Below are 14,674 nucleotides of genomic sequence, written 5' to 3'. Positions count from 1 at the left end.
AATAAAATGTGCTTATGTAAAGATGTAAATGTAAAGATTTGTATTTATTTTTGTACTGTACTTCAAAAATGTGAGAATAGCGTAGGAAATGGTGTAATAATGTATCAGATGAAAAGACAGTACTTCTTCCAAGTACTCAGTACAATAAGTGTGTACTTAGTAGTAAACGTATGGTTGTTTCTTTAAGGAGAAGACAGTACTTCTTCCAAGTACTCAGTACAATAAGTGTGTACTTTGTAGTAAACTTATGGTTGTTTCTTCAAGGAGAAGACAGTACTTCTTCCAAGTACTCAGTACAATAAGTGTGTACTTTGTAGTAAACGTATGGTTGTTCCTTCAAGGAGAAGACAGTACTTCTTCCATGTACTCAGTACAATAAGTGTGTACTTTGTAGTAAAGGTATGGTTGTTTCTTCAAGGAGAATACAGTACTTCTTCCAAGTACTCAGTACAATAAGTGTGTACTTTGTAGTAAAGGTATGGTTGTTTCTTCAAGGAGAAGACAGTACTTCTTCCAAGTACTCAGTACAATAAGTGTGTACTTTGTAGTAAAGGTATGGTTGTTTCTTCAAGGAGAAGACAGTACTTCTTCCAAGTACTCAGTACAATAAGTGTGTACTTTGTGTTGAAGGAGAAGACAGGAAGTGAAAGTGAAGTCCAGACTCTTCAGAGAAAAGTAAGTGTACTTAAAAGTATAAAGTTAGTGTTGTGATTCTTCAACGTGGATCTTTCATCTTTGCTTGAAGGAGCGAGCGACCAGACAGGTGGACCTGGAAGCCACGCCCAGAAAGGCGGACCTGGAAGCCACGCCCAGAAAGGTAAGCGAGACCTTCCCAAGGTCAACTTCAAGGGCGGCAAGCGTGTTGTTGATGAAGTACTTACTAAGTTGTATTATCAAGTATTACTAAGTTGTATTATCAAGTATTACTAAGTTGTATTATCAAGTACTACTAAGTTGTATTATCAAGTACTACTAAGTTGTATTATCAAGTACTACTAAGTTGTATTATCAAGTATTACTAAGTTGTATTATCAAGTATTACTAAGTTGTATTATCAAGTATTACTAAGTTGTATTATCAAGTATTACTAAGTTGTATTATCAAGTATTACTAAGTTGTATTATCAAGTATTACTAAGTTGTATTATCAAGTACTACTAAGTTGTATTATCAAGTATTACTAAGTTGTATTATCAAGTACTACTAAGTTGTATTATCAAGTACTACTAAGTTGTATTATCAAGTACTACTAAGTTGTATTATCAAGTACTACTAAGTTGTATTATCAAGTATTACTAAGTTGTATTATCAAGTACTACTAAGTTGTATTATCAAGTATTACTAAGTTGTATTATCAAGTACTACTAAGTTGTATTATCAAGTATTACTAAGTTGTATTATCAAGTATTACTAAGTTGTATTATCAAGTACTACTAAGTTGTATTATCAAGTATTACTAAGTTGTATTATCAAGTACTACTAAGTTGTATTATCAAGTATTACTAAGTTGTATTATCAAGTACTACTAAGTTGTATTATCAAGTACTACTAAGTTGTATTACCAAGTATTACTAAGTTGTATTATCAAGTATTACTAAGTTGTATTATTAAGTTGTACTATAAGTGTGTGCAAAGTATAAAATAGAGTGTACTGTTAGTGTGTGTAATCTATAAAATAGTGTGTACTATTAGTGTGGGTAATCTATAAAATAGTGTGTACTATTAGTGTGTGCAATCTATAAAATAGTGTGTACTATTAGTGTGTGCAATCTATAAAATAGTGTGTACTATTAGTGTGTGCAATCTATAAAATAGTGTGTACTATTAGTGTGGGTAATCTATAAAATAGTGTGTACTATTAGTGTGTGTAATCTATAAAATAGCGTGTACTATTAGTGTGTGCAATCTATAAAATAGTGTGTACTATTAGTGTGTGTAATCTATAAAATAGTGTGTACTATTAGTGGGGGTAATCTATAAAATAGTGTGTACTATTAGTGTGTGCAATCTATAAAATAGTGTGTACTATTAGTGTGTGCAATCTATAAAATAGTGTGTACTATTAGTGTGGGTAATCTATAAAATAGTGTGTACTATTAGTGTGTGCAATCTATAAAATAGTGTGTACTATTAGTGTGTGTAATCTATAAAATAGTGTGTACTATTAGTGTGTGCAATCTATAAAATAGTGTGTACTATTAGTGTGTGTAATCTATAAAACACTGTGTACTATTAGTGTGTGCAATCTATAAAATAGTGTGTACTATTAGTGTGCAATGTATAACATAGTGTGTACTATTAGTGTGTGTAATCTATAAAATAGTGTGTACTATTAGTGTGTGTAATCAATAAAATAGTGTGTACTATTAGTGTGTGTAATCTATAAAATAGTGTGTACTATTAGTGTGTGTAATCAATAAAATAGTGTGTACTATTAGTGTGTAATCTATAAAATAGTGTGTACTATTAGTGTGTGTAATCTATAAAATAGTGTGTACTATTAGTGTGCAATCTATAAAATAGTGTGTACTATTAGTGTGTGCAATCTATAAAATAGTGTGTACTATTAGTGTGTGTAATCTATAAAATAGTGTGTACTATTAGTGTGTGTAATCTATAAAATAGTGTGTACTATTAGTGTGTGTAATCTATAAAATAGTGTGTACTATTAGTGTGTGCAATCTATAAAATAGTATGTACTATTAGTGGGCGTGTGATTTACTAAGACTGTGTGTACTATTGTAAAGTGGTGCCTTATTTAAATGAGTATTTAGTGTGTACAGTATGGGGCATCACCATGGAGACACTCATTTACCGCACGTTGGTGTCATCATGCTCCTCCCTGTGGTGTTATCTTCTGTCTTCAAACATGCAAGAGACATCCACCACTTTTTATGGGCATTTTACAAGCAGTCATGCAGTACATCTACGATGACAACACTTGTTTTTGTACAACACTTCTTTGGTGTACTCATTGGATACACAGTTGGTTACACAGTACAAATACATACTGTAAGAAGTTTTGGATGGAGGTTACACAATACTTTGTTCAACACGCAAACATTTCTGCTTAAAGACGTTTTTATTCATACAATAAATATTTCAATAATATATATTCTATGTGAAAAACACTAACGTCATTTTAAAGAAATGAAATATTAAAGAGCACAAAAACACGTCAATTGAATTTGTTTGCATGATTCCTTAAACCCTCGAGCAGCTATGCAATTATAAAAGGATGTTGCTGAATAGACAATATGTCTAATATTTTTATATTTGTCAGTACAAAATGTTGACACACACACACATATATGACGGAGGATTGTGGTGTGCGTGTGTGTGTGTGTGTGTGTGTGTGTGTGTGTGTGTGTGTGTGTGTGTGTGTGTGTGTGTGTGTGTGTGTGTGTGTGTGTGTGTGTGTGTGTGTGTGTGTGTGTGTGTATACATATTTATATATATACATACAGTATGTGTATATATGTATATATATACACAAATGTATATCTTTATATATACATACGTGTATATATATACATGTGTGTGTGTGTGTGTGTGTGTGTGTATGTGTGTATACATATGTATTTATATACACATGTGTATATGTGTGTATATATATATATATACATATGTGTGTGTGTGTGTGTGTGTGTGTGTATGTGTGTATACATATGTATTTATATACACATGTGTATATGTGTGTATATATATATATATACATATGTGTGTGTATGTGTGCGTGCGTGTGTGTATGTGTGTGTGTGTATACATATATGTATATATATACCAGTGTGTGTGTGTGTGTGTGTGTGTGTGTGTGTGTGTGTGTGTGTGTGTGTGTGTGTGTGTGTGTGTGTGTGTGTGTGTGTGTGTGTGTGTGTGTGTGTGTGTGTGTGTGTGTGTGTGTGTGTGTGTGTCCTTCTCACACCTGCTAAATACAACACCAAATAGTGCTGGTGAGTGTTGATAAATCACAGTGCGTGTGCTAAGTAATGATGTTTGCATCTTCTCCTCCCAGTATTGTGGGCGTGTCTATGACATCATATATTTGTCTATGACATCAAATATGACATCATATATATGTCTATGACATCATATATATGTCTATGACATCATATATCTGGCTATGACATCATATATTTGTTTATGACATCATATATTTGTCTATGACATCATATATGACATCATATATTTGTCTATGACATCATACATTTGTCTATGACATCATATATCTGTCTATGACATCATACATTTGTCTATGACATCATATATTTGTCTATGACATCAAATATGACATCATATATATGTATATGACATCATATATATGTCTATGACATCATATATCTGTCTATGACATCATATATTTGTTTATGACATCATATATTTGTCCATGACATCATATATGACATCATATATTTGTCTATGACATCATACATTTGTCTATGACATCATATATTTGTCTATGACATCATACATTCGTCTATGACATCATATATTTGTCTATGACATCATATATTTGACATATTCATGAAGACAGAGACACTAAATAAATAGCACGCTTTTTGTTCACTAATCAGACACGATCCTCTGCTCACAAGTTTAGTCACTCATCATCTGAATGTTTGCACATGTTTTAGTACACAAAGCTTTAGTAGATCAGGCCCTTAAACTTCTATTTTATTGATGAGTTTCATCATTTTTGATACTTTTTATGACATTCTGAGTGTTTGCTCGTCTGTCCTCCATTGTCACACTTTAAATACAACACACTTATATTTAACACTTTGTATACAACACGCTTATATTTAACACTTTTTATACAACACACTTATATTTAACACTTTTTATACAACACACTTATATTTAGCACTTTTTATACAACACACTTATATTTAACACTTTTTATACAACACACTTATATTTAACACTTTTTATACAACACACTTATATTTAACACTTTTTATACAACACACTTATATTTAACACTTTTTATACAACACACTTATATTTAACACTTTTTATACAACACACTTATATTTAACACTTTTTATACAACACACTTATATTTAACACTTTTTATACAACACACTTATATTTAACACTTTTTATACAACACACTTATATTTAACACTTTTTATACAACACACTTATATTTAACACTTTTTATACAACACACTTATATTTAACACTTTTTATACAACACACTTATATTTAGCACTTTTTATACAACACACTTATATTTAAGACTTTTTATACAACACACTTATATTTAGCACTTTTTATACAACACACTTATATTTAACACTTTTTATACAACACACTTATATTTAACACTTTTTATACAACACACTTATATTTAGCACTTTTTATACAACACACTTATATTTAACACTTTTTATACAACACACTTATATTTAGCACTTTTTATACAACACGCTTATATTTAACACTTTTTATACAACACACTTATATTTAGCACTTTTTATACAACGCACTTATATTTAGCACTTTTTATACAACGCACTTATATTTAACACTTTTTATACAACACACTTATATTTAACACTTTTTATACAACACACTTATATTTAACACTTTTTATACAACACACTTATATTTAGCACTTTTTATACAACACACTTATATTTAACACTTTATACAACACACTTATATTTAGCACTTTTTATACAACACACTTATATTTAACACTTTTTATACAACACACTTATATTTAACACTTTTTATACAACACACTTATATTTAACACTTTTTATACAACACACTTATATTTAACACTTTTTATACAACACACTTATATTTAATACTTTTTATACAACACACTTATATTTAAGACTTTTTATACAACACACTTATATTTAGCACTTTTTATACAACACGCTTATATTTAACACTTTTTATACAACACACTTATATTTAACACTTTTTATACAACACACTTATATTTAACACTTTTTATACAACACACTTATATTTAGCACTTTTTATACAACGCACTTATATTTAGCACTTTTTATACAACACACTTATATTTAACACTTTATACAACACACTTATATTTAACACTTTTTATACAACACACTTATATTTAGCACTTTTTATACAACACACTTATATTTAACACTTTATACAACACACTTATATTTAGCACTTTTTATACAACACACTTATATTTAACACTTTATACAACACACTTATATTTAGCACTTTTTATACAACACACTTATATTTAACACTTTTTATACAACACACTTATATTTAACACTTTTTATACAACACACTTATATTTAACACTTTTTATACAACACACTTATATTTAACACTTTTTATACAACACACTTATATTTAACACTTTTTATACAACACACTTATATTTAACACTTTTTATACAACACACTTATATTTAGCACTTTTTATACAACACACTTATATTTAACACTTTTTATACAACACACTTATATTTAACACTTTTTATACAACACACTTATATTTAGCACTTTTTATACAACACACTTATATTTAAGACTTTTTAAACAACACACTTATATTTAGCACTTTTTATACAACACGCTTATATTTAACACTATTTATACAACACACTTATATTTAACACTTTTTATACAACACACTTATATTTAACACTTTTTATACAACACACTTATATTTAGCACTTTTTATACAACGCACTTATATTTAGCACTTTTTATACAACACACTTATATTTAACACTTTTTATACAACACACTTATATTTAACACTTTTTATACAACACACTTATATTTAGCACTTTTTATACAACACACTTATATTTAACACTTTATACAACACACTTATATTTAGCACTTTTTATACAACACACTTATATTTAACACTTTTTATACAACACACTTATATTTAACACTTTTTATACAACACACTTATATTTAACACTTTTTATACAACACACTTATATTTAACACTTTTTATACAACACACTTATATTTAACACTTTTTATACAACACACTTATATTTAACACTTTTTATACAACACACTTATATTTAACACTTTTTATACAACACACTTATATTTAACACTTTTTATACAACACACTTATATTTAACACTTTTTATACAACACACTTATATTTAACACTTTTTATACAACACACTTATATTTAACACTTTTTATACAACACACTTATATTTAGCACTTTTTATACAACACACTTATATTTAGCACTTTTTATACAACACACTTATATTTAGCACTTTTTATACAACACACTTATATTTAACACTTTTTATACAACACACTTATATTTAACACTTTTTATACAACACACTTATATTTAGCACTTTTTATACAACACACTTATATTTAGCACTTTTATTTTGTTTAGCATTTTTGTGTGTTTTCATTCATGTCATCTTTTTTTGTCTTTTCTTTTGCTGCACACTTTGTTTCTAGTTTGAGTGTTTTTACTCCCTTGCTCCAGTGGAGGGATGCATCTTCATCCCCTGGAACAGAAAGGTAGCAACTCTGCCCTTTCTCCTCCAACACATCACTGGTTTCTCCTCTCCTTTCTCCTCCAACACATCACTGGTTTCTCCTCTCCTTTCTCCTCCAACACATCACTGGTTTCTCCTCTCCTTTCTCCTCCAACACATCACTGGTTTCTCCTCTCCTTTCTCCTCCAACACATCACTGGTTCCTCCTCTCCTTTCTCCTCCAACACATCACTGGTTTCTCCTCTCCTTTCTCCTCCAACACATCACTGGTTTCTCCTCTCCTTTCTCCTCCAACACATCACTGGTTTCTCCTCTCCTTTCTCCTCCAACACATCACTTCTCCTCTCCTCTCCTATCTCCTCCAACACATCACTGGTTTCTCCTCTCCTTTCTCCTCCAACACATCACTGGTTTCTCCTCTCCTTTCTCCTCCAACACATCACTGGTTTCTCCTCTCCTTTCTCCTCCAACACATCACTGGTTTCTCCTCTCCTTTCTCCTCCAACACATCACTGGTTTCTCCATTCCTTTCTCCTCCAACACATTAACTGGTTTCTCCTCTCCTTTCTCCTCCAACACATCACTGGTTCCTCCTCTCCTTTCTGCCCCAACACATCACTGGTTTCTCCTCTCCTTTCTACTCCAACACATCACTGGTTTCTCCTCTCCTTTCTCCTCCAACACATCACTTCTCCTGGCCATTCTCCTCCAACACATCACTGGTTTCTCCTCTCCGTTCTCCTCCAACACATCACTTCTCCTCTCCTATCTCCTCCAACACAGCACTGGTTTCTCCTGGCCTTTCTCCTCCAACACATCTATTCTCCTGGCCTTTCTCCTCCAACACATCACTGGTTTCTCCTCTCCTTTGTCCTCCACCACATCACTTCTCCTCTCCTTTCTCCTCCAACACATCACTGGTTTCTCCTGGCCTTTCTCCTCCAACATATCACTGGTTTCTCCTCTCCTTTCTCCTCCAACACATCACTGGTTTCTCCTCTCCTTTCTCCTCCAACACATCACTGGTTTCTCCTGGCCTTTCTCCTCCAACACATCACTGGTTTCTCCTGGCCTTTCTCCTCCAACACATCACTGGTTTCTCCTGGCCTTTCTCCTGGCCTTTCTCCTCCAACACATCACTGGTTTCTCCTCTCCTTTCTCCTCCAACACATCACTGGTTTCTCCTCTCCATTCTCCTCCAACACATCACTTCTCCTCTCCTTTCTCCTCCAACACATCACTGGTTTCTCCAGGCCTTTCCCCTCCAACACATTACTTCTCCTGGCCTTTCTCCTCCAACACATCACTGGTTTCTCCAGGCCTTTCCCCTCCAACACATTACTTCTCCTGGCCTTTCTCCTCCAACACATCTATTCTCCTGGCCTTTCTCCTCCAACACATCACTGGTTTCTCCTCTCCTTTCTCCTCCAACACATCACTGGTTTCTCCTCTCCATTCTCCTCCAACACATCACTTCTCCTCTCCTTTCTCCTCCAACACATCACTGGTTTCTCCAGGCCTTTCCCCTCCAACACATTACTTCTCCTGGCCTTTCTCCTCCAACACATCCCTTGTCCTAGCCTTTCTCCTCCAACACATCACTGGTTTCTCCTTTCTCCTCCAACACATCACTGGTTTCTCCTCTCCTTTCTCCTCCAACACATCACTGGTTTCTCCTCTCCATTCTCCTCCAACACATCACTTCTCCTCTCCTTTCTCCTCCAACACATCACTGGTTTCTCCAGGCCTTTCCCCTCCAAAACATTACTTCTCCTGGCCTTTCTCCTCCAACACATCACTGGTTTCTCCAGGCCTTTCCCCTCCAACACATTACTTCTCCTGGCCTTTCTCCTCCAACACATCCCTTGTCCTAGCCTTTCTCCTCCAACACATCACTGGTTTCTCCTTTCTCCTCCAACACATCACTGGTTTCTCCTCTCCTTTCTCCTCCAACACATCACTGGTTTCTCCTCTCCATTCTCCTCCAACACATCACTTCTCCTCTCCTTTCTCCTCCAACACATCACTGGTTTCTCCAGGCCTTTCCCCTCCAAAACATTACTTCTCCTGGCCTTTCTCCTCCAACACATCACTGGTTTCTCCAGGCCTTTCCCCTCCAACACATTACTTCTCCTGGCCTTTCTCCTCCAACACATCCCTTGTCCTAGCCTTTCTCCTCCAACACATCACTGGTTTCTCCTTTCTCCTCCAACACATCACTGGTTTCTCCTGGCCTTTCTCTTCCAACACATAACTTCTCCTGGCCTTTCTCCTCCAACACATCACTGGTTTCTCCAGGCCTTTCCCCTCCAACACATTACTTCTCCTGGCCTTTCTCCTCCAACACATCCCTTGTCCTAGCCTTTCTCCTCCAACACATCACTGGTTTCTCCTTTCTCCTCCAACACATCACTGGTTTCTCCTGGCCTTTCTCTTCCAACACAACAAGTTCTTCTTGTCCTCACAGCTCACTTTGCATCTGTGGAACCTTTAGAACCACAGACCCTCCTTGTCTGAAGGTCTTGGTGTGGTCTCCTCCTTCCAGGCCAGCTCAGCGTGCGAAGGCCAGGATGAGGAGGAGGTCACGGCGGACCACCAAGCCAAGGTCTCAGCACCCGAGGCTCCTCCCACCCAGGACAAGGAGACCAGCTGGTCCAGAGAACATGTGGCACCTGCTGATCCCAAGAAAAGTTCTGTGGATTCCAAGGCCGTCTCCTCCTGTATCATCCCCATTAATGTCACAGGTGCTCTACTCCTCCTCCTGTATCATCCCCATTAATGTCACAGGTGCTCTACTCCTCCTCCTGTATCATCCCCATTAATGTCACAGGTGCTCTACTCCTCCTCCTGTATCATCCCCATTAATGTCACAGGTGCTCTACTCCTCCTCCTGTATCATCCCCATTAATGTCACAGGTGCTCTACTCCTCCTCCTGTATCATCCCCATTAATGTCACAGGTGCTCTACTCCTCCTCCTGTATCATCCCCATTAATGTCACAGGTGCTCTACTCCTCCTCCTGTATCATCCCCATTAATGTCACAGGTGCTCTACTCCTCCTCCTGTATCATCCCCATTAATGTCACAGGTGCTCTACTCCTCCTCCTGTATCATCCCCATTAATGTCACAGGTGCTCTACTCCTCCTCCTGTATCATCCCCATTAATGTCACAGGTGCTCTACTCCTCCTCCTGTATCATCCCCATTAATGTCACAGGTGCTCTACTCCTCCTCCTGTATCATCCCCATTAATGTCACAGGTGCTCTACTCCTCCTTCTGGATCAATACCACATTTTACACGCCGCTATATAAGCCACACCCACTACATTTCACAAGAAAAACACGTTGTGAAATGAGTTATTTACACGGAAATATTCTGTAAATGTTTATTTACATACCTTCATTGTTTCCAACACGGCAGTAAAACGGCTGATCCAACAAAACAGAAGTCATGGTCATGGACCCGCTAGCCGCGCAAGCTAGCTCTCCACTCAGCTAAACAGACTCAATAACTCCACCGTCACCTTTTGGTGAATTTACTGAGGAATTTGTGAAAGTGAAACAATAAAAAAAAGAATGTATAATAATGTAATATTATATTATATATTTTATATATATATATATATATATATATATATATATATATATATATATATATATATATATATATATATATATATATATATATATATATATACAATAAAAAGTAATAATAACATGTAATAATACTAACACAGACACTTGTAAACATGTTAGCATATTACAAAACCAGTTCAGATATTATATATTTATAAATAAAGTTATATATATATATATATATATATATATATATATATATATATATATATATATATATATATATATATATATATATATATATATATATATATATATATATATATATATATATATATATATATATATATATATATATATATATATATATATATATATATTATATAGTTCAGTTATTTGCATTTGTGTTGAAATATTGGGCTTTCTTTAATTGGAATTATACAAGCTAGTAATAACATTTGATTAATCGGGATTAATCCACATTAAAATTGTGATTAATCATAATTAATCCAAATTAAAAATTGTGATTAATCGTGATTAATCCAATTTGGGTTTTTTTAAAGGTAATTAATCACGATTAATTGAAATTCCAATTTGTGTTTAGCATGATTAATCAAATTCCAAATTGTGTGGGCAGCAGTTCCATTGGCAGCAAAACAGGCCCAGAGCATAATACTACCACCACCATGCTTGACGCTAGGAATGCTGTTCCTGGGATTAAAGGCCTCACCAAACATATTGCTGGCTATTGTGGCCAAACAGCTCCATTTTTGTTTCATCTGACCACAGAACTTTCCTCCAGAAGGTCTTATCTTTGTCCATGTGATGTCAGATGAAACACAAATGTAACAAAAATACCCAGCAATATGTTTGGAGGAGAAAAGGTGAGGCCTTTAATCCCAGGAACACCATTCCTACCGCCAAGCATGGTGGTGGTAGTATTATGCTCTGGGCCTGTTGCTTTAAACGGGACAATGAAAAAGGAGGATTAGCTCCAAATTGTTCAGGACAAGCTAAAAGTGTCTTATTGCAGGTCAACTTGCCAAGGAAGCAAATATTAACATTGCTGTATGTATACTTTTCACCCTCACATTTTCAGTAGAGCCATAATAAATTCGTCAAAGAAGCAAACTTCATGAATGTTTTCTGTGAGCAACAAGTATGTGCTCCAATCACTACATCACAACAACAACAAGTATGTGCTCCAATCACTACATCACAACAACAACAAGTATGTGCTCCAATCACTACATCACAACAACAACAAGTATGTGCTCCAATCACTACATCACAACAACAACAAGTATGTGCTCCAATCACTACATCACAACAACAACAAGTATGTGCTCCAATCACTACATCACAACAACAACAAGTATGTGCTCCAATCACTACATCACAACAAATAATAATGATTGTAAAGTCAAGACAGCCATGACATCATGTTCTTTACACGTGTACGTACACTTTTCACCACCACTGTATATATATATATATATGTATGTAGTTTGATGAGACGTACAGTACAAATCTTGTTATTGTTCCAGGAGTTGGATTTGATCGCGAGGCGAGCGCTCGCTGCTCTCTAGTTCATTCCCAGTCGGTGCTTCAGAGACGGAGGAAGCTGAGGAGGAGGAAGACCATCACTGGCATACCCAAACGTGTGCAACAGGACATGGGTATGTTGGCTCACATACACCCACTACGTGCCTTTATTTTGGAAGACTGACATGTCACATGACATCCTCTGAAAGAGCTCATTAGTGGACTACACTGTACATACTGTACATGTACACACTGTACATACTGTACACATTGTGTATATACACACTGTACATATGAAAGCTGATTTCAACTTTGGCAAAGAGGGAGTCAATTATTTTTAAAGTGAACTGTTTCACTTTCCTGGAATTCTGCCAATCATTCACAATATTTATGTAAGACAAGAACATGATTTTTGGTTTTTAATGCATTCTAGTTTGTCATCATCTAGTTTGTCATCATCTAGTTTGTCATCATCTAGTTTGTAATCATCTAGTTTGTAATCATCTAGTTTGTCATCATCTACTTTGTAATCATCTAGTTTGTAATCATCTACTTTGTAATCATCTAGTTTGTAATCATCTAGTTTGTCATCATCTAGTTTGTAATCCTCTAGTTTGTCATCATCTAGTTTGTAATCCTCTAGTTTGTCATCATCTAGTTTGTAATCATCTAGTTTGTCATCATCTAGTTTGTAATCCTCTAGTTTGTCATCATCTAGTTTGTCATCATCTAGTTTGTAATCATCTAGTTTGTCATCATCTACTTTGTAATCATCTAGTTTGTAATCATCTACTTTGTAATCATCTAGTTTGTAATCATCTAGTTTGTCATCATCTAGTTTGTAATCCTCTAGTTTGTCATCATCTAGTTTGTAATCCTCTAGTTTGTCATCATCTAGTTTGTAATCATCTAGTTTGTCATCATCTAGTTTGTAATCCTCTAGTTTGTCATCATCTAGTTTGTAATCATCTAGTTTGTCATCATCTAGTTTGTCATCATCTAGTTTGTAATCATCTAGTTTGTAATCATCTAGTTTGTCATCATCTAGTTTGTCATCATCTAGTTTGTAATCATCTAGTTTGTCATCATCTACTTTGTAATCATCTAGTTTGTAATCATCTACTTTGTAATCATCTAGTTTGTAATCATCTAGTTTGTCATCATCTAGTTTGTAATCCTCTAGTTTGTCATCATCTAGTTTGTAATCCTCTAGTTTGTCATCATCTAGTTTGTAATCATCTAGTTTGTCATCATCTAGTTTGTAATCCTCTAGTTTGTCATCATCTAGTTTGTAATCATCTAGTTTGTCATCATCTAGTTTGTAATCATCTAGTTTGTCATCATCTAGTTTGTCATCATCTAGTTTGTAATCATCTAGTTTGTCATCATCTAGTTTGTAATCCTCTAGTTTGTCATCATCTAGTTTGTAATCATCTAGTTTGTCATCATCTAGTTTGTAATCATCTAGTTTGTCATCATCTAGTTTGTAATCCTCTAGTTTGTAATCATCTAGTTTGTCATCATCTAGTTTGTAATCATCTAGTTGGCTAACAATGCAGATAATGAAAGTCATCTACTCTGCGTATAAATCAGATATATATAAAAACATCTAAAAAAACACCAACAATACTCCATTTACATGTGAATATGAACAAGTATTAGTCATATTGTTATTAGGAGTGCTAACACAGAGGAACTACTTTTATAAAGCTAACTAGCTTGTGCTGCTATATTGACATATTGAGCTGCTGCATGGCCTCTGAGTTGGTGAGAGTTAATTGTAGATGATAAATCATGTCTCTCACCTGGATAGTAGAAGGTTGTGGACATAAACCCACAAGTTGGTACACTTTCACATCCAACTTAGACCCGGAGATGGCCAGAAAGACAAACTATTTTGTTTAACCCTTTGTGAGGATGATGATGAATTGTTGATGTAAAGGGGAAGATATAAACATCCCATCAGTCTTTATCCCAGTGAGAGCAGACCTTGTACAGTAAGTGATTGTTTTATTATGTTTGTATATCTTGTTTAGCACTTAGCAATAC

The 14,674-nt window shown here is 34.4% G+C and overlaps 1 protein-coding gene across 2 annotated transcripts in view; it reads left to right on the top strand.

The window, feature by feature from the left end:
• Positions 1–14,674, top strand: part of nhsb (Nance-Horan syndrome b (congenital cataracts and dental anomalies)) — a 70,470-nt gene that overhangs the window by 48,971 nt on the left and 6,825 nt on the right. The window contains exons 5-9 of one of the 2 annotated variants that reach the window (XM_062034786.1): positions 631–675; positions 746–817; positions 7,463–7,525; positions 10,049–10,247; positions 12,628–12,759. In XM_062034786.1, coding sequence (XP_061890770.1) covers positions 631–675; positions 746–817; positions 7,463–7,525; positions 10,049–10,247; positions 12,628–12,759 — 511 coding nt within the window. The remainder of the gene's footprint in view (positions 1–630; positions 676–745; positions 818–7,462; positions 7,526–10,048; positions 10,248–12,627; positions 12,760–14,674) is intronic. The other variant, XM_062034794.1, reaches the window with a different exon arrangement.

Source organism: Entelurus aequoreus, linkage group LG02, assembly GCF_033978785.1.
Source record: "Entelurus aequoreus isolate RoL-2023_Sb linkage group LG02, RoL_Eaeq_v1.1, whole genome shotgun sequence".
Lineage (NCBI taxonomy): Eukaryota > Metazoa > Chordata > Actinopteri > Syngnathiformes > Syngnathidae > Entelurus > Entelurus aequoreus.
This window is presented reverse-complemented; position numbering and strand designations above follow the sequence as displayed.